General features: G+C 39.0%; 4 protein-coding genes across 6 annotated transcripts in view; all 4 read right to left on the bottom strand.

Moving 5' to 3' along the window:
• Positions 1–20,354, bottom strand: part of LOC144663692 (uncharacterized) — a 112,705-nt gene that overhangs the window by 32,444 nt on the left and 59,907 nt on the right. The gene's annotated exons all lie outside the window — the stretch shown is intronic.
• LOC144663685 (uncharacterized) overlaps positions 1–20,354 on the bottom strand; it is a 116,120-nt gene that overhangs the window by 51,420 nt on the left and 44,346 nt on the right. The window lies entirely within an intron of this gene.
• LOC144663689 (uncharacterized) overlaps positions 1–20,354 on the bottom strand; it is a 116,337-nt gene that overhangs the window by 74,135 nt on the left and 21,848 nt on the right. The gene's annotated exons all lie outside the window — the stretch shown is intronic.
• On the bottom strand, positions 8,122–19,790 carry LOC144663797 (uncharacterized). The gene is made up of 6 exons (XM_078524865.1): positions 19,448–19,790; positions 18,448–18,518; positions 18,242–18,370; positions 14,461–15,156; positions 9,179–10,869; positions 8,122–9,067 (listed from the first exon to the last, which is right to left on the bottom strand). The coding sequence occupies exons 4-6, from the start codon at positions 15,140–15,142 to the stop codon at positions 8,336–8,338; spliced, it is 3,105 nt and encodes a 1,034-aa protein (XP_078380991.1). The 5' UTR covers positions 15,143–15,156; positions 18,242–18,370; positions 18,448–18,518; positions 19,448–19,790; the 3' UTR covers positions 8,122–8,335.

Below are 20,354 nucleotides of genomic sequence, written 5' to 3'. Positions count from 1 at the left end.
CAAGCGAGTGTTGCATCTCAACACACTTAAGTGTAGATGACTCAGGTAATATAGTCCATCCGAGCTCAAATTTCACTTAACTCCCTACTTAATCTTTACAGTCTCGTTCTATAATTTTTAAACTTTTGACTTTTATACTTTATAGCATACGGCGAATCGAAAAACGCTGCAAAAATTCATTCATATTTAACGTCGGTATATATCGAGTTGTTTTTTCCATTGGCACATCAGAACAGACAAATCCAGATGAATAACGCTACTTAGGTAAATTCCTCACAGCAAATGAGGAAAAAACGATGAAGCCAAAAATGATAAAACTGAGATCGTATTTCTTCGCCTAATTTGTTTTACTGATCGTACCACTGGCATTGTCAACCCTTACAACCAATTAAAACAAGACAAAATATTGATAGCCACAGATTAACAAATGTAAAAATACTAATTACCTAACAGTTCTTTCCTTTGAAAAAAGTATTTAGAGATGTTTGAAAATTCCGCTTTACCTTGAAATTCGACGTAACTATTATCTGAATTTTAGAATAGACTCGATATCATACCGAGCAGTATTTACAAAGCTCTGTTTATCAGCTCGCTTTGATTGGTGAAAACAGAATAACTCGAAAATTCTACAACTGATTTACACATAAAGCGCTGAAAAAGACACCTGCCATTTACACTTTTGAAGAAAACAAAATCCTTATTAGTAAATATAGGAACACACAGTCAGAAAGGGAAACTCTTTGTAAAATTCAAAAATTAAGCGTTGGTTTTACAGCTTAAAAAAAGTTATTCAATAAAATCAAATATTGTCCACTATAACTTTCTTTGAATAAAATCACTGAATTGATACTGTGTAAGAAGCTAGACAGTCACAAAGAGTAGATGAAAGTTAAAACAATTAATGTATACTTTGTAAATTTTACCTGCTTATGTAATCTCTCTTGAAAATTATTATTACTATTTTTTTCGAAAACCTGTCAGTTGCAGTGAGAAAGCTAATAAAATTCCTTCTTTTTTGCCATCAAGTATATTGTTGTGAGTCTGGGCTGTCTGTCCTTCAGGTTAATAAAGAAAACACGAATTTATATTACTACGGCTTTAAATGCGTTTGTAACCAAAGGCTATGTCGATGAAAGAGCGGTTACTTTTCGTTACCTTTCGTAGTCCAACGAGAATTTCTGTCGCTGTCGGGGAAGGCAATCTAAATATGGATTTTGTGTGGTCGCGAGCCGAATAAAATTATTTCTAAAAAATCGGAGACCGCATCATATAAAGTGAACATTAAAAGTGAATTATTAATCGGGCGTGGCCGATTTATAGTTTACCCTTTGGTCGTCCTAGAGCGTAGTCTCCTGGCGCGGCCAAAAAGACGGGGATAGCTTGGGGTTGCTACAAAACCGCTACGGGTGACGCATACCGCAATGGTTTTCATTTTAGTTTTGACAGGAAATCGTTGCAGGCACACTTGGTCGACTTTTGGGTTAATGTGTAGTCAGGTTGTGTTTTTTTGCTTCGGCGGAAGGACAGAGAAAAAAGCTTACGGGGCAAAGTACAGTATGGGGCCCAGTTCTCGGCCACTTTTGACGTAAACTTGTATTCCTTACCTCAGAAGAACCGCAGGAACTTGAAATTTCTCCCAGAGCTAGCTACATTATTCAGCTTTTTGGTGTAAAGCTATCGACCGGTCAAAAATTAATTTGCCCGAGCAATAATAAAAATAAAAGCTCCATTTGTGGGCCCAGTTCTCGGCCACCTTGGCCCAGTTCTCGGCCACTTTTGACGTAAACTTGTATTTCTTACCTCAGAAGAACCGCAGGAACTTGAAATTTCTCCCAGAGCTAGCTACATTATTCAGCTTTTTGGTGTAAAGCTATCGACCGGTCAAAAATTAATTTGCCCGAGCAATAATAAAAATAAAAGCTCCATTTGTGGGCCCAGTTCTCGGCCACCTTGGCCCAGTTCTCGGCCACTAAAAAGCTTGTGCGTAATCATCTGTAAAAAAATGCTCAATTAATTTTCACCTGTTCACAGTCATAAAATCACTCTGTAAACCTATTTATACTATATCGATCCCAAATTATTTTTATGATGCTTTGTTTTACTTTAGAACAGAAGGATTTTAACGCGCCTAGTTGCCTATGTGCAGGTTCTGGCAAAACCGCATTGTGTGACCCGTGCATTTAGATGGTTTATTTTGCAGTGAAAAGGTCTTGAAAGATTTAGGTGTTGTAGAAATAATAGACAAGACAAGAGTCAGCTCAAAACTTAGAGATAAGATTGAACTTTATTTTTAAAACATTTATTTCTTTCATTCTGGCAGCAGCAGATGAAATTATATTAAAAACCAAGCGCTAAGCTGTGATAGCGAGCAGGGTGGCCGAGAACTGGCAAATACGCAAACGTCGCAAGAAAAAATTTCGAAGTAAATTAAGACCAAAAAATACAACGGTTCAACGAAAAGTTAACTAAAGCAGAAAGCTGAATTATTTTACGTTTCACATGCCAAAAATTAGCTCGTATGGTGGGGGCTTTTGGATAAAATACGAATTTAACTACATCCATGAATTTGGAGCCGTAAACAAACAACTTTTTCGGGAATGCAAATTCACCTACCTCCGCGTAAACTCGACGTGTGAGCTTTCTATATCGAATTGAACGATCAAACTCAAGATACTTAAAGCACATGAATCAGTCTATCGTTTGAAGGAAATACCTTTTTCTTTTGATTCAACTGGAGTGTGAAAAAACGCGTTAAACACAAAGTGGCCGAGAACTGGACCCGGCCGAGAACTGGGCCCCATACTGTACTGATATTCACCATTGTGAAATTGCACTTACTTTGACAAGTTAAAGTTATTTTTGTAAATGAAAAAGCTAACGCAGTGTTTTTTTGTAGCAAACTAGATGGTTTGCTGGTTTCTGACTATGAATGGGGGTGTGATCTTGCGGTATATTTTTTGAGCCTGACTCCGCCGTAAAACTTTTTTTTTATTTAGCAAGAACTGTGTCGATTTTCATTTCTGAACAATTGGTCGTCAAGTCGTTTGTCACAAAGAGTAGAATGTTTGTACAGCATGTTTTGGAATTATTTTAGATTTGGTTAGTAAGACGCTTCTGAAGACCTGAGCAAAACATTGGGAATGTACAGTATTAATAGGAACTTGAATGGAATTTTTCACAAGTTGGATAAAGGTATCAACTGAAAAAAATGGAATTCAAAATGAGAACTTGGATTTTGTTGTAATTAAATTTTATCGCGGATTGGATGCATAATATCACGGCTTTGAAAGTCTTCAAATAATTAGAAAGGTTCCTTTCTTCCTTTTGATCTTATTGTTATTTTCATGTATTGATTATTCGAAAGCGGTTTTCGTTGATACGAAAAAAAACGGGTTTTCACTGAATTGCTTGAAGTATTTTTAGACGTGATAATATTGGCTTAATCAAATTACATTGTGCACGAAATATTTGTTATTCTTTTGTCTTGAAACTTTGAGGAAATTGAAATTTTTGTTTGACAGTAGTGTATGAAAGGCATTTTATAGAACTGAATAAAAAATAAGAAACATTGATAAAGGTTATTTCAAAGATTTATTTTGCCTGATTTTGAAGGGTTTCAGGAGTTTTAAAGAGTGCTGGTAAACGGCTGTATGTTGTTTGTGATTACGGATCTTATTTAGTTTCGAACGCTCTAATTTTTGAAAGGTTAAAACAGGTTAAAACCGGGCGGTTTCATGAGTTTTTTGGGTAGAAAGGTACGGTGGTGGTCAAAAAAAAATGTTTAGAAAGGAATGACTGTAGTAGCACGTAAGTCGGAGGTTTGCGTGAGTCACGGGGTATAGTATGCGTGAGCTGGATTTCCGGCGTCATAACGGCATGTTTTGTTTACTGAAAGATACACTCGACGTTTAGTAAGCTTAGTCGGCTTGGGAAACTATTTTAAAAATGAATGTTGTAATAGTTAATTAATAGTAATCTAGAATTAACCCACTCTCGATTGGAGTCTGTTCTGGATTCGCGCTACCTTTTCGCCGCGAAGGAATTTTGTAAAATTTCGCTAGTGGAAAGAGGTACTGTAAGAACAGTATCAATAACTCAAAAGGAGGAACTTCTTTGTAGCTCTGAATTAAGACGTATGATAAAATTTTAGAATAAGAAACTTTCGATATATGGTTTTCATATTGTTTTTGTCAATTTCCTTTTGTGGCAGATTTTTTGAGAATCAGCTTTTCTTTCGTGTGATGACAGACACAGGACAGAACGAGAGGTGGATGAGAAAGATGCCGAAGATGAATAGGCACCGAAAAACGACAAGAACCGTCAAGGACTTATCTTTAGAGGGCGGGGAGTTTTGGCATACTGTATTTCGAGGACTGGACTGGACTAGTAAAACGCGGACTAGTAAAACGCGGACTTGTAAAACGCGGACTAGTATAACGCGGACTAGTAAAACGCGGACTTGTAAAACGCGCACTAGTAAAACGCGGACTCAGGTAAAACGCGGACTTGTAAAAGGCGGACTAGTAAAACGCGGACTAGTAAAACGCGGACTTGTAAAACGAGGACTGGTAAAACGCGGACTTGTAAAACGCGGACTTGTAAAGCGAGGGCTTGTTAAGCACGGACTTGTAGAACGCGGACTTGTAAAACAAGCGCTTGTAAATCGGATAAAACTAAACGGTTTAGCGAGCGAAACAATTTGTGTTTGAAGCTCTTGTGTGTTTCTTCGACGGCATATTTCTAGCTTTTTTGAGCACTCTATGGTCTGTTTTAGCGTGGAGATGTTTTTGCAGTATAGCACATGTTCGTTCTGCAAACCCCTACTAAAACAACGGGATTGATGCTATGAGTTGTGTGCATATGTTTCTTTCTTTCCACTACTTGACGTCTGTTGAGTGCAGTCGTTTGTATTGCTCGCACGAGGTAGAACGGGGCCCGTCCAGAAATCAACAGTCAATCGTAAATAAAGGTGACGGGCCTACACGACTCCTACGTTCGTGACATTAGAATATTTGCCGTTAAATGTTTAAATTCGGTCTTTCGACCTTATTTGCTTCTGACTTCTTTCTGAGGGTACTGTTTTAATTTGGGGGCAGTATGTGGTAAATAAAGGTGACGGGCCTACACGACTCCTACGTTCGCGACATTAGAACATTTGCCGTTATATGTTCAAATTCGGTCTTTCGACCTTATTTGCTTCTGACTTCTTTCTGAGGTTACTGTTTTTTTGAGACATTATGTATTGAAGAGAGCCGTAAGATGATTGTGGCCAAGGAATTCGAAGTGTCTAGAGGCGTTTTACAAGTCCGCGTTTTACTAGTCCAGTCCAGTCTACAAGTTAAAGACACATCAAGACCACCCCACTGTGAATTGCCATAGCACAGACAAAATTATAGTCAATATCTTATGTGTCTTTTATGAGAATTACATAAGAACCAAGGCATGTCTTGTCTTGCCTTACATTGACATGCAATAATTTGGAAATACTAAGCTCGTAACAGTTTAAGACAGAATCCATCAGGAATTTGAGTAACATTAATTTTAGTTACGCAAAAATTGAGCACCAGAATAATTTAAATCCTTGTGTTCTTTCATACCTTGTTAAAGGCTTGACATGTGATAACACCAACATAACACCAACAACAGTTCTTTATCAGTGGGGATTGAAGAAAAAAATGGAAACATCATCACACAGTTGACCCCCATGCAAAAACACTCCAGGATGTCACGGGACTGTTTGGTGTCCGTCTGCCAATTTCTAACTTCAAATTCCAATGTTAAATTCACATTAAATTTTCAATATTTCTTAGTTGTCTAAATTTTACTAATTCTTTTAAAAAAACTATCACCTGCCAAACATCCCCAAAAATCACTCAAAAAATTACAAAATACCGCAATACATAGATACATGGGATGAGTGAAGTTTCCTTGGATTCCTTGAAACACCAACAAGATATTTCCGTTTAAGGTGGCTGATAATGGGTTTCAGTATTTCCCAGTCCTTATACTTTGGTTCAGGACTAAAAGCCTTCATCAATTGCTATTACAGTAATGGTATGAAACAAATGTTCAATCATTCATCAACAAGTTGTGATCATTTTCTTGACAATAGTAGTTCCCCGGTAAACAGTTGTAGTACTGTCCCATCAAAGTGCAATGCCTGGAAAATACCGAAAAGCACACGACCTTCAGGTGAAACCGCACCTTACAGTATTACCAATACACTGCACTTTGCTAAGTCTTAAAACTGTACATTGTCTAGTCGTCTACTTCAATCGTTTATTTGTATTGTGTGAGATACATTTATAAATTGAAACCATCATGTCATTAAGTAATAATGCAATCTCGACAACGTTCTAGATATTATATTATGCACACTAATACAGCTCATGCAAGCCCTGTGACTTACACAAACACAGTCGGACTGTGTGCTACTTAAGTAACTGCTTCGTGGTTTCTGCTGTACTGAACCCTGCCTTTCAAGGCAAAGCGCCCGATTTTAAGCTTCTCAAGCTTCTCAAGTTTCTTGTTATTACTGAAATAGGGGGAGTTACACAACGTCATGAGGTCAAAGATTGCCATTAGGGATTTGATGACGATCACTTCTACATTTACTGGAATTTTTTGTGTGTTGTCCGGGAAACAAAATGGCTTTTCAGCCGCTAGTCTGTGATGTCAGTCGGGGTTTCTCTCTCGTCATTAGGCTAACTCCCGGGGTTATTTATGATAGTTTAAAGCAACAGTTTTTTCTTGTATTTTCGTTTTGGATGACACGAAGAAGATGATTGCACAGTAAACAAACAACGGTCTGGGAACGAGAATAGCCTGGTGCTATGTTTCTAATTTATTTATTCAATTTTATGGAAAGCATATTATTTATAAATAGATTTGAGCATACTTGTAACCGGCATCAAAGAAGCAGAATTTTTTTCTGCTTGAGGTACAAATTTAGGCGATTGCAGTCAAAGCAAAACAAAACAGGAAAACGCTGGAGAAACGTACGTTTTATCATACACCACACCCACCAGTAGAAAATAGCAGCGAAAAAATCTTACTTTCTTATAGTAATATTCGTAAGAGCGACTTTTTTATAGTAGCAGATCGTGAGAGGTAAACACTGCTTTAAAAAAATTACTCTAAATAAATACCAATGCCAAACAATTTCTCGAACACGTGTTTCTTCGCCACAAACGTTTTGTTTCGATTTGTTGATTTTGTGTCCGTGCCCGATAAGGAGTTTTGTTCCTAATATGTAATCGCTTTTCTAAAAAGATATAAAAGACGACCTTACATGGGTTCCTCATTGAACTCCTGTTATCTGAGGGCAGAAGTTTGACCTCGTGCTAGAGTTATTCCGTCTTAATTGGGTGGCGAGTTCTTTATTGCCCTCCTGCCAGATTATTCTGTCTAACTTGGGTGGTGAGTTCCCTATGGAACTCATGTCATCTGAGGGCATAATATTGACCTCCCGCCAGATTTTTCTGTCTTTCTCTTGGTAGTGAGTTCATTATGGAACTCTTGTTATCTGAGGACACCATATTGACCCCTTGCTAGATTATGCTGTCTTACTTGGGTGGTGAGTTCCCTATGGAAATCATGTTATCTAAGGGTATCTTATTGAACTCGTGTTAGATTATTCTGCCTTACGTACTTGAGTGTTGAGTTGCTAACAGACATCACGTTATCTGAGAGCACCATATTAACCTCGTGCTAGATTATTCTGTATTGCTTGGGAGGTGAGTGTTTATGGAAATCTTGTTATCTGTGGGAAGAGACAGGGCAGCTTATTGACCTCGTGCTTGATTATTGTCTTACTTATTGTTATGCGAGGGCCGCACGTTGACCTCGGTGAGCTCCTTATGGAACTCATATTATCTGAGGGAAGCATATTAACTTCCTGCTTGATGTCTTACTTGGGAGGTGTTCCATGATATCTAAGGCAGAATGTTGACTTCGTGCTGGATTATTCTGTCTTACTTGGGTGGTGAGTTCCTTATGGAACTCATCTTTATTTGAGGGCAGCATATTTCTCTCCCTAAAAAAAACAAAGCAAACTACTACTAGTCTTCATTCTTTCCAAAACTTTTATTTACAAACGTAACAAATCTTAGTGTTGCCCTTTTCTTCAGTGGTAAATTACAGCAAGTGGTGCATTGAATTTCTTACTAACAAACTTCATTCGTTTATCTATATTTTTACAAATCCTTATAAACCTTATAATTATAAACAGAAATTTAACCATTGAATAAAAAAAACGTTTTCATTTTTAAATCATAAAATGTTTATTATGTTCATGTGAAATCTATTCATATTTCTTATGCTTTCTTATAACTATTTAGATATGGAGTTTAAAACCTGATCTGTGCTGTCGAACAAGAGTCGTTAGAGATTCCTTACTTTCCTCACTGATAGGATTGTCCCACAGAACTAGTGAGGTCAGTTTACAGTTTGAATGCTTAAGTGTTTCGAATAGACTGGTAACACCGGTATCAGTGATCAAATTACTTCTCAGATTTAATGTGGTTACTTTACAGCTTGAATGCTGCAATACCTCACACAACCTTGCAACACCGGTATCAGTGATCTGATTAACCTCCAGAACTAGTGAAGTTACTTCACAGCTTGAATGCTGTAACGCTTCACACAACCTGGTAACACCGGTATCGGTGATCCGATTACAATTAAGATCCAGTGTGGTTATTTTACAGCTTGAATGCTGTAATGCCTCACGAAGCCTGGCAACACCGGTATCAGTGATCCGATTATCCCCAAGAACTAGTGTGGTTACTTTACAGCATGAATGCTGTAACGCTTCACACAACCTGACAACACCGGTATCAGTGATCTGATTATTACTCAGATCTAGTGTGGTCACTTTGCATCTTGAATGCTGTAACGCTTCACACAACCTGGCAACACTGGTATCAGTGATCTGATTACGACTCAGATCTAGTGTAGTCAATTTACAGCTTGGATGCTGTAAAGCTTCACTCAACCTGGTAACACCGGTATCACTATGACTATAAGCTAGATGTAGTAACAAATCGTCAATGGCACAGTGTTCTTTCTCCAGTGATTCACAGATACGTTTTAATCCAGACAGTGTGAGAGCTGACTGAAAGATCAAACTATTCACAATAAAGGACTGTTTAGATCGTTCATGCTGTGCTGTAGTAGCTTCCTCTTCATTTAGTTCACTAATTACATCTAACAAAAATGAAACTGCAATGCAGTCAACATCATTTAACTTCTTAAACCACATTCGGCCAAACTGATCAGAGAAGTGACGGGGATGATTCTTTACGACATTTTTAGCAAATTCCTTGTCTCGATATTCACTGAGGCACTTTGCTCTCAGGAGATGGGGTTGCGTTGTGATTGAAAAAGAAATACTCTCTAGTAATCTGTCCATTAGTTTGACATCTCTTTTCTTTGATAGAATACCGGCAAAGAACTGCAAGACCATTTCAGACACATTTTCTTCAGGAATTTCATTTCTCATTACAAACCAACGAGCAGCCAAGAACTCTTGAATGGTCAGGTGGGTAAAACTTAACTGCTTTGTGGTTTCAAAAGCAGATGTCCTGAAAAGAGGACCACAATGAAGAAGACCACTCCCTTTCAGTTTATCGATTTCTTCTGATTTAAACTTTTCTTTCATGTCTCTTTCGTCAAAAATCTGCCTTTGCTGCAGAAGCAGTTGAGCTGCTAACTCTGATAATTTATCCAGTGTGCTTTCAACGACGTCTGAAGCCTTGTGTTTCTCAGGAATTTCTTTCGACTTATATTCTGACTCGGCATTATGTTTTAGTTCAAAAATGTTGACAACTTCTGAATAAATGTCAGTTGCTGACACGGGAAGATCAGTGCTCTTGGATTCTTGAATAGAATATTCCAAATAGAAACACATCAGAAAACAAAGGACTGGAATATGAGCAAAGCTAACAAGATTCTCATTGTTCATGACATGTTCAAGAACAGTGTTCTTCATGGTTTCATTTTCTCTGAAATACTTTTCAATGTACTCTTTCACCTGCTGTGCAGAAAATCCTGTAATTTCCACGTATTGGTCAAAGCGAATTCCTCCCAATTCATCAGACTCGTCGGGTCTTGATGTGATCATAACAACAGACTCCCTCATCATCTTGCCTTTGATTAGCTTGGCACACAGTGCGGCTACTGGCATTTCATCACTAGCACTGTTTGGATACCGTTTTTCTGAGTTACCAGCGATGTAATCTCGTTGTGAATACTCGTCATACCCATCCAAGATAATCAAAACCTCCTCAGGGTGATTAACAAGGTATTCAAATAATGAGTCATCAATGTTCGAGTTTTCTTCCAGTACTGAACAACAGTTTAAAAGCTCTCGCAAAGAAAACCTGTCATTTCCAAGCAAATTCAGTTGACGGAATGTCAACAAATATGCAAACTTGATACGATGTGTCTTCAAATTTGCTTGTGATTGAAAAAGTTTATCATCGGCCCAATCGCGAACAAGCTTTTGACTAAACAGACTCTTTCCAATCCCTGCTTTTCCAGTGACAAGAATAGATTTGGGATTAGGCTCACCCTCAGTACTGCAAAGGAATATCTCTTCACTGCTTTTGACCTGGGTTCCGCTGACTTGCCCATAATATTCCAGCAATTCACCTCTTGCTGATGTCATGTCATAATAATTCAGCCATTCCTGTCTTGTTGATGTCGCATCCTTCCTAAAGAGGGTCTTTCTACCATGCTGTATCAGAAGATTAGTGAATATATCATCTGTTCTTGGGTTAGATATGGTTGGGGAGGCCATCAGTTTGGGCTGGAATTCCGTTTGGCTTTTAATAGACGCTTTCAAAGCACTTGTGTAGGCACTCACAGCTGAAAAGAGGAAAAACACAAATATTTTGTGCAGGGTTAAGATACGTACACATGTACAGCTGCAAACATCAGAGATGAATCATTCGGGTATAGCTTTACCTCGCCCCATATTTTGTAAAATCCTCCGCTTCGCAGTCAGCAGACTCGAATCTGAAGGATGGTGGGGGGTGGGGGTGGGGGGAGGTTAGGAGGTGTTTTACATTTAATTTTATACTAACTGCAACAACAACAACAACAATTACGTATGTATCCATTTTATAAAATGATTAAATAAAATTGAAAAGACGTCTGTTTATGAAGCTACATTTAACCTATTGGCTCCCGGGCCGGCCGTAACCGGCCGCGCGAAAAACCACCCCCTAAATTCCCGTGCAGGCCTCGGCCGACCGTAAAAAGCACACGTTGACAAATGTCCTTTCCCTCCCTCCTTTTTGGTTCTCCTATTGTTCTATAGATAATTTGGGCAAATAAACCAATCAGAATCTGTTTTCTGCGCATATTTTTAGGGAACTCTTGGGGTCCTAGAATGAAGGTTTGTTCTAATTGCGTACGTTGAAAATTTACAAGAAAATCATGGCGTCGTGCGGTATGTATTTACAAACTTCCAAGGCCTTTTGATTCTGAACACGAAACATACGATCTTTTGGACTTGAAAGGAAAGGAGAAACACTATAGTAGAATTTTTAAGTGGCCCTAAAACGAAAAACCATGAAGTACAGGGTGCTAAAACCTTGTTGAGGAAGGATCCATTTGTCCTTCCACCGCGAAGACCTCGTACCATGGCGCTTACAAGTGCGTTTTGAATTCAAATCACGGACTTGAACACGGTCTAAATCATTAATGCTGCTTTTCAAGACTTCGAGAACGAAATGGTAATGTACTGTTATTGCTTCGAATTTGGATGTAATGTTTTGAAGGATTGCTAAATCCATTTAGTGTACAATTGACTCCAAAAGCAGTCTGCTAAAATTAAAACTGACTTCACCTTCAACATGACATGTGGATAATTAATTCTGCCATGCAGAACAGCAGCACGGCTCGAAAAATTTCGATATGTTTACGCTTGTAAACACATATCTTGGCTATATCCTAACTGAAAATAAATTCTAAACAAAGTTTCTTTCAAGGTTCATTCATTTATCCATCTTGAGTTTGGAACTTTAGGCTTTTGAAGCCCTTTTGAAGCCTGGGCTGAAATTCGCCATGTTATCGGGCCCTTAGAAAATTACAACAGTGCTTCAGAATAAACGTGATTGAAGAAACGTTGAACCGTGAAAAGCATAATCCATGAACGATGCTACCCAAATGTTCACTGGGAAATCGGAAAAAATTTATCCCCGTCTGTGGCAGTATAAACATTTTGATACGACAGGTTGCATAAATCAGGGTTTTGCTAAAAGCAGGCCAGTGGCTTGGCGGGCCCACGGCCCGTGGCCCGGCGGCCTGCACCTTAACAATCTCGTCCACAGAGCCCGCGTTCCCCTTGAACAGCGGGTCGGGAAACTCAAGGGCTCTGGACGAATCCACAACCGGAGCCAGGAAATCCTGGTTCCGGTTTGATTGAGCGCGTGCGCCAGAGATTGTGGTGAAACAAACAAGTTTTCAACGGCCAATCAGATTCAGACGCCTTTATGGCAGGCTTTCAGAATAGCCCAGAGGTCCTGATCCCTGGCGCAGACCAGAAGCATCGCACCCTCTTGGGACGAGATTGGCAGCTTAACAGCTTTTTGGTCAGTGGTATATTAAAGCGCATACTCAGATGTGCATCATCGAGTGTACATGTGGTCTACAATGGACGATGGCGAGTTTTTGGTTTCTTTGCAATTTTAATCATTTCAATCCTCTGTACACGTCTGCCGGAGAGAAAAAAAAATTTGAGAAGTGGGTAATTTGAAAAATTACAGAAGTTCATTAGCTTATGAACTCCTGAAGATTATAAAGAAAGAAACAAGCATTTCAAGTGTGCTCAAACTTCCATTGTTTGTGCCATCGGTTTCTGTAAACAGACGGACAATATATTAAGAATCAAATGTTTGTTTTTTTAGCATAAAGCAACAAACAGATCCAAGGATTGCAGACAATTGGAATGATTGAAATTTCAAAAAAAAGTTTACCATCGTCCATTGTAGACCACACTCGAAGATACACATCTGAATATGCGATTTAATATACCACTGGTCAACCAAGAATCTGTTAAGCTGCGGGCCGCCGAGCCGCGGGGCCTGCAAACCCCGCAAAAATCACCTTCTTAAGGCTCCAAAAGAAGAAATTATCGTGTTTATTAATAAATGGAATATTACTCAGGTTGCCAATATTGTCTACCCAGAATTCCTTCGGTCTTATCGTTCATGGTTTATGCTTCCACTGGGTCAAAATTTCTTCAATAAGGAACATACAGGAGTATGTTTTAGTAACATTCATAGTGTGAAGGAACGCTTGGAAAGCGGTGCTAGTGTTTATTTAGTGGTCAGAATTCTGTAATTTTGTTACAAGCGGTTTTTATGCTTTTTCATGCCGCCGTGATTTGAAGACAATTTTATCACCTCCAATAATTGCTTTTCTGCACCAAGAAAAAAGCTCAGTGTTATTAAATTAATGACAGTGTCAGTCGAATGTACAGATTGAAAACCAGACTATTTTCGATTTTTTAATTTGTATAAAGTCTCTGTGTTTTTGCAAGCTCCAAAATGACGCAAGGAGGTGAATAAAATTTTATCGCCGTCTTCAATTTGTCAAGGCTGATAATCTCTTTTAGTCATAAATTGGTCTCTCAACATGTCTAGTTTTAATAAAAGTTTACTTCAGAAACAAATTTTTCTGAATTTACTGCGCATATGGTTTATTTTTTCCACTCTCACGTTTGTGTTTAATGCCAAAAAAGAGCCAGGAATTTGGGGGTGGGTGCGCGCTAAAGCCTTCGCGAGTCAATGGATTAAACCTTCAGCTCTGATGGCCAGTTCAACGGTAAAGGGACGGCCTCTGTTCCACAGCAATCTAGATCGCATAGGTGGAAGAAGATCCACTAATTGGCCATCAATAAAGCTGCTAATCCTTTTCCACAATTTCCCATCAAAAGCTAAGTTTCCAACATTCTTGTAACCGGTGTAACCTCTTTTAGGAAAACAAAGCGGAATGCTCTGTTTTGGAATTTATCAAAGTTAATTAAAGGAAAAACACCAACCCGGTTGTTCAAAGCATGATTAAGCTAATCCAGGGTTAGCGTGAAATTTGATTTCAATTTTATCATTTAATTGAGGTTTTGTTAATATTTCCGTCCCCCAGTTTTGACGTGGACCAATCTCAAACTTAACAAAACATTAGCGATGGAAAACCCTTTAAAACAAGAGAAATTAAAATCGCCATCATCTTTTAATCCTGGGTTAGCGTTAATCGTCTTCGGCCCAGGTGTATGAAGTGTATTTTTGCCATGTGACATAATTATACAGGAAGGTATGCAAGACGTGCAAATCAATACGAGCAAAGTTAGTATGAACTACATGTAAAGTCAGCAATGTGTAACAAACAGGAAATTTCTACCCAGGTATAATTTTAAACTCTACATGTATGTTGTTTAATAATACAATCACTGACCTTCTAACGATGGTCTTTTTTTGGCATTGCTTATGAAGTCTTCTAGCTTTCTATTGAGCTCATCTAATTTGTCCTTGATGCTTGCCTCATCCTTCACCCACTGTCTAAGAAGATCTCGGTAGTGTTCCTCAAAATCAGGGTCCATACATTCTTTTTCAAGGTCATCAATAGCATCTTGGTAGCATGCTCCTCCCAGTCGCACTAAGGTGTCTTTGATGTCGTTCCAGTAGACACCAAATGTTGCATCATCAATTGAAGCATCAGTTGCATGACCGTAAACTGTGTTCCTGTGGAACTTGATGCGAGCAATGTCAGCCTCGGGGGTTACGTCTGTTACCAGAGGAAGGTTATCCCAGCCTGTGGCAGGAGGAACCAGGCTGCAAATATTCCTCAGAAGCAGTACAAGTAGGGTGGGGTCAAAGTCCCTTGATGAAACTAAAGATTTGATGGCAAGATAGAGTTTGCCCCATTGTGATGGATTTAGGACTTTCTTCTTTCGAAGTGATTGTAGTTTAGCATGAACCGCAGGATCAGCCAAAACTGTGTGAAGGCTTCCAGGTGGACGTAACCTGTCAAAGGTTTCTCTTAGAACCTGTGATCCAACATCAACCAGAAGACGACACAACCGTGCGTAATTGGTTGTTTCTTTAGTGGAAGGAAATGATGGTGCTGCAGAAGCCATGAAGGCAATGCTCTCTAGAAGAAAAAATAATGGACATCGATAACGTAAAGTGAAAATTATGATTATCAGGAAAGATCAATCAGCATCAGGATGGCTGGCCAAATACATTTTAAAAAATGTATTTGGCTACTTAAAGGGCTACTTTGTCACGATGGAGCGGTTACTAAGCCAATGATTTCAAATCTTGTGCCCACGATCACTCGTAATGGATCGAGACGAAGCAGAAATGGAAAGCTAACGCTCGAAAAGGAGAAGATAAACCTTGCAATCTGAGTAGAAGCAAAGTAATATATACTACTTGAACTTGTAATTTTTTTAGGACGTAACGGTATCACACAACTAGAAATTCCGCAGCAAGCAATGTCGTGACATACATGGCAAAATAAAAAAGAAGCCTAATTGTGAAGTCCATCGGCATCAATAATTAAAGGCGGCAAAAAGACTCCACTTATCTTAGGGCCTGTTTATATGGAGGAGAGTTGTCCCTGGTAGGAGGATTACGCTCCATACCGAGCCACCCCGGACGAGAGAGCTTTTCATATGTTTCTTTATAAATAGCTGCGAACTGTTTATATGAGAAATTGCAAAGTTGGCTCAGGGGCAGGGTGACCCTGGATGGAGGGTCACTCGCTTTGAAGGTAAGGTGACCCTGGGGAGGGAGCCAACTTTTTTCTATATAAACAATTTTGCCTCGCCTACCAGGGAAAAGGTGACACATACGGAGCATGTGCAAATGCTGCAATCAGCCAAAACAACGTCGAAGCCGGCGGTAAATTTGTCCAAAATGGTCTTCGTCGAAGTTTGATTTTAGAAAAGCCGCCAAAATAGATATTTCAAAATAACTCTCGCCAGTGTTTTGAACCGAGAGGGCCAAGTTTTGGCTCGGTCAACAGGGACAAACTTCTCATATAAACGCTCGGTAAAAGATAGCGCGGGGGAGAGGGTAACTCTCCTACCAGGGACAACTCTACTCCATGTAAACAGGCCCTAGAGGCGGGGGTAGCTTAGTGAGAACTATTACTAGTTACTATAGGAAATCGCACAACCTTCTTGTACAATTCGTGATAAATAATTTACATAACAGCTGTACAACAACTGAACAAACGTCACAAAATATGTCGCAGGGACAAATACAATGCGCAGGAACCGCGAAGGATAAGTTGATAAATGAGTATTTATTCTTCGACTTCAAGAGTGCGGGAATGCAGGAGCAGTTGTTTTACTAGTCTTTCTCGACTTCGCTTAAATATGAACAAAGTGGATCTAAATCCGCCAGTCACAATCAACGGAAGAAACCTTTCTTTTCTGAGAGGTCCAGTTCTATAATGTATCGATCAAATCAAATCGAAACTTTAACATGGCCCCCCAGGCAAACCCGGGGAATTTAAACTATTGATTTTTTGGTTGTTTAAATTCCCATCCCTCACGCGAAAAATAGTGTTCAAATGCCCCACATAACAGTCCCATTTTGCGATCAAATTCCCCTACTCCCGGGACATAAATGGAAAAATAATGATCAGTAACGGAAGTGTATTTCTTTTTGGTGTATGATGTAAGTGCAAATTGGATATACATGAAACGAATTTAACTTTAAAGCTTTTGCAGGCCCTTCTTTTGCAGCTACAATGTCATAAAAGAAAACAACTGATTCCTAAAGCCCTCAAACTTCCCAATCTCCGCCAAGATTTCGACCAGAAAAAAACGAAAAAACATAAGCGTATGAAAGAGAAGGCGTATCACTTCACGATTAGAACTTTATCTCTTGCTGTTCAGCAAAATCGAGTTTTTTTTTTCAAATAAACAAACAAAAGCTATCCAAAGTCAATTGCTCGCAGTTGGGCACTGTCTTTTTCGTCACATGGTCGGCAAAACGAGAAGCAAGCATAGTCAGGAATGATATGGCCTGCATATTCGGCCTGCATACCTGTCGATTATTCTTCTGCATATGATTCTGCAAAACCCAGCGACCGTCAGCGATTTACATTAAAGCCTGGTTTTCACTAGCGACGCAAGCACAAGCGCAAGCACAAGCGCAAGGACAACAGCAGCTTATTTCACCGTGAAAAAAGGCTTCGATTCAAGCAAAAGCTCAAGCACATTGTATTTTGGCCCTTGTGCTTGTGGGGTCAAAATTTGTCCGTTTTGCGTGATCGCGCTTGTGCTTGCGCTTGTGCTTACGTCGCTAGTGAAAACCAGGCTTTAAGGTCGCGCAGGACCCTTGCAGTCATTATGTATGTATTTATTTAAAGAGTATGCACGAACAGCGACGACTGAAGCCGAAAACAAACGAAATATTCATGAGAATTTTTTCTTTCAGTTCTTACAGTTCTTTGTACAAGTAATTACGGCTAAAGCAGTTAAAAAGGCGCTTAAAACGGCCCGCGCAGGCGAAGAAATACAACAATTGAGTCGATAAACGTTTCATTAAACTTTATTGAGATATTTAGAGCGAAATGTAGTTTAGATATGTAATTTCCAGAGCTTTATTTCAGTAGCCCTTATAGATTTCAAAATTTCTTTTGTTCGTCTCATGTCAACAACAATAATTAACCACGAACACATAGGGTGGTCTGCCTGTGGTTAAAGTGCTAGGTCACGGTATTTTAGGTAATTCTATTTATTTTCGTTAATTATCTAAACTTCAAATTGGCAGAGCAAAAGTCTTTCTTGGCAAAATCACGGCCACATAACAAGCAAGGATGATTTTCGAGCATTGTAAATGACACTCTCATACAAATTGAGATAAACTTGAAAAAAGCCGGGTAGACGTTTTTCGAGTTTACTCGAACAAAATCCGTTTTAATCTTCTCTAATTTAGCCCATCCATGCCCTTTTTTGGCCTTTCCGTGGTTTGTTTGAGTTCTTCTACAGTTTTAAGCCTTTATTGTGATATTTCAGATTATTCTATAAACAGTTGGTCGGTGCCGAAATTGCCTAAAATTGCGTGACATAGCCCATTTAAATCATAAGCAGGAAAAACAATAAATTTCGCTTAGCCTAGCCTGCGTTGCAGACGAACTAAACCCGGGTATCGGATTTTGTGACACGTCCGGCTGCAACGCAGGCTAGCTTACCCAAAATTACGTAAAATGTTTTCACCTTAAGTGAACAGCACTCGGAAAGTCCCTATTCGAAAAACGTCTTGTCTTTGAAACTGTAATTTACCAGTCAGCGTGCCCCGTGTCTCAGCATGAATATCGCTAGTCAATATTCAATCTTTTTGTTCTTCTGTAGTAAACAAAATCGAAGAACAGATAAATATCGATACTCATTATGGATCTTATAAATCTTCAAGGATGAATTACCTCTGAGGAGAAACATCCTTCTCAGCGTTCTGCATGCCACATTTCCCATGCGTTTGAAGACAAAAAGTGAACTGAAAAAAAGAAAGTTTTGATGAAACAACTGAAGAAGAAAGAACAATAATCTTTAAACATTTCCACATCCAAGCTTTAATTGGATAACCTTGGATCAATCACGGGTCGATACATTTGCTGAATGCTGGCCAGCACTCAAGAATCTTTGGAACGTTAATATTTATAATTACATTTTAGTACCACTTGTTGCTTATCTCTTATTTATTGTGTCCAATAAATGTTATATTTCATAAGAAAAATATTTTATTATAATTGACATGAGAGGTTACGCGTGGCCGCTAGTCAGTGATAATTTCAGTCTCTGACTCGACACATCAGGGAACTTCCCCTCAGACAAAACTTGAATATCCGGTTGAACCAGTTAGAGGCTGTGGCGTGATCACCGCGCGCTGAATGCTCGATTGATTATCACGGTTTTTTCCGCGTTTCGACATTTTCATTTTTTCCTTGGTTTTATAAAAAAAGACATATATTTATTGTCGAACTTTTTCACAAGTGTATTACAGCTTTTCGCCTTAGCCCGTCAGTCAACTGATGAATGGAAACCTAAGTATACAATCACTAGCTTTCGAGCAATAAAAATAACTAATAGCGACTACATGTTGAAACCTATGGCAACTAACTACCGTTAAACTAGTAATTAAGTTGCTCTATAATTCCTTAATATATTATCCAGGCTTTAGTAAGGAATGTATGGTTGGAAAGTGAACCGGTGCATATTCAGTAAAAACCTTTGGCTTGAATTCCATGCTCTACCATTCTCGAAAACCTTGTTTTTAAGCGACCTCATCCGGTTGCCATTGTAACAATGGCAATGGAGTTCATTATCCCAGCGCAGCTTGTTAGGTAATTAAAAGATATATATCCTCCACTCCTTTTGGTTCAGGCACTCAAGAATATTCCAAAGCGGAGAAATCAAATCGCTTACCTAAAATGAAGTACTCTGTTCCTATCTTGAATAAAAACTCAGAAGGACACGTTTGTAAAACTCTTGTGCTCGTCACTGTGGCGTACCACCCAAAGTCGACCCAAAAGTCGCTAATACAGCTAGGCAATGTTCAAAACTTTTAGCACAGCGAGTTTTGTATTCTCTGAAAGAAAGAGTCGAGGCGACAGATAGACATGTACAACGAGACAACAGGATGAAATAAGATTGTGACCTTTTAAACCTTCACGGATAAATTACCTCAGAAGAAAAAGAATCCTTTAGCACGCCGCTTTCAACAATGTTTTTCTTTTATAACTGTCAACCTTCTGGCGCGCTCATTGGTTAATTTTTATGCAGACGCCATCTGGCGTAGAAACATTTCGCAATGTTCCTACCAGAACTCAGAAGGCCCCGTTTGTAAAACTCTTAAGTGTCTTCGACACTGTGGCTTAGCAGTCAGCGTCTTAGCGAGAATACAGCTAAGAAATGCTCGATCTTTTCGCGAATTAGCACCGCGATTTTGTTTTCCATCTGTAGTATTCAGTAGCTATCCAAAGGGAAGTCCGAGGGACAGATTTAGAGAGAGGGGTGGTGAAACCGAGACACTTAATCAAAACAACCTGATGCGTTTAGAGTGTGACCTTATAAACCTTTAGGGACGAATTTATATGTTATCAGAATAATCAAACACTTGGCAAAGTCAATTTATTCACGAAGTTTCCCGGCGTTCATCAAGACCTCCGGTTTTCCCGCCGAAACTAGCTCGCAGTGTGCCGTATCTAGTTTTCATTCTGCTTAGTTCAGATTTCGTGAGAAAATTTTTAATCTTACGTAAATAATAAAGCTTCTCAGGCGTTTCAGGGAACAAGAGAATACGGCAATTAACTTTTGGAAACATGGAAACAAA

The sequence above is a fragment of the Oculina patagonica genome, chromosome 8 (assembly GCF_052425735.1).
Source record: "Oculina patagonica isolate OP01 chromosome 8, crgOcupat, whole genome shotgun sequence".
NCBI lineage: Eukaryota > Metazoa > Cnidaria > Anthozoa > Scleractinia > Oculinidae > Oculina > Oculina patagonica.
Note: the sequence above shows the minus strand (reverse complement) of the source record. Positions and strands in the feature narration are given on the sequence as shown.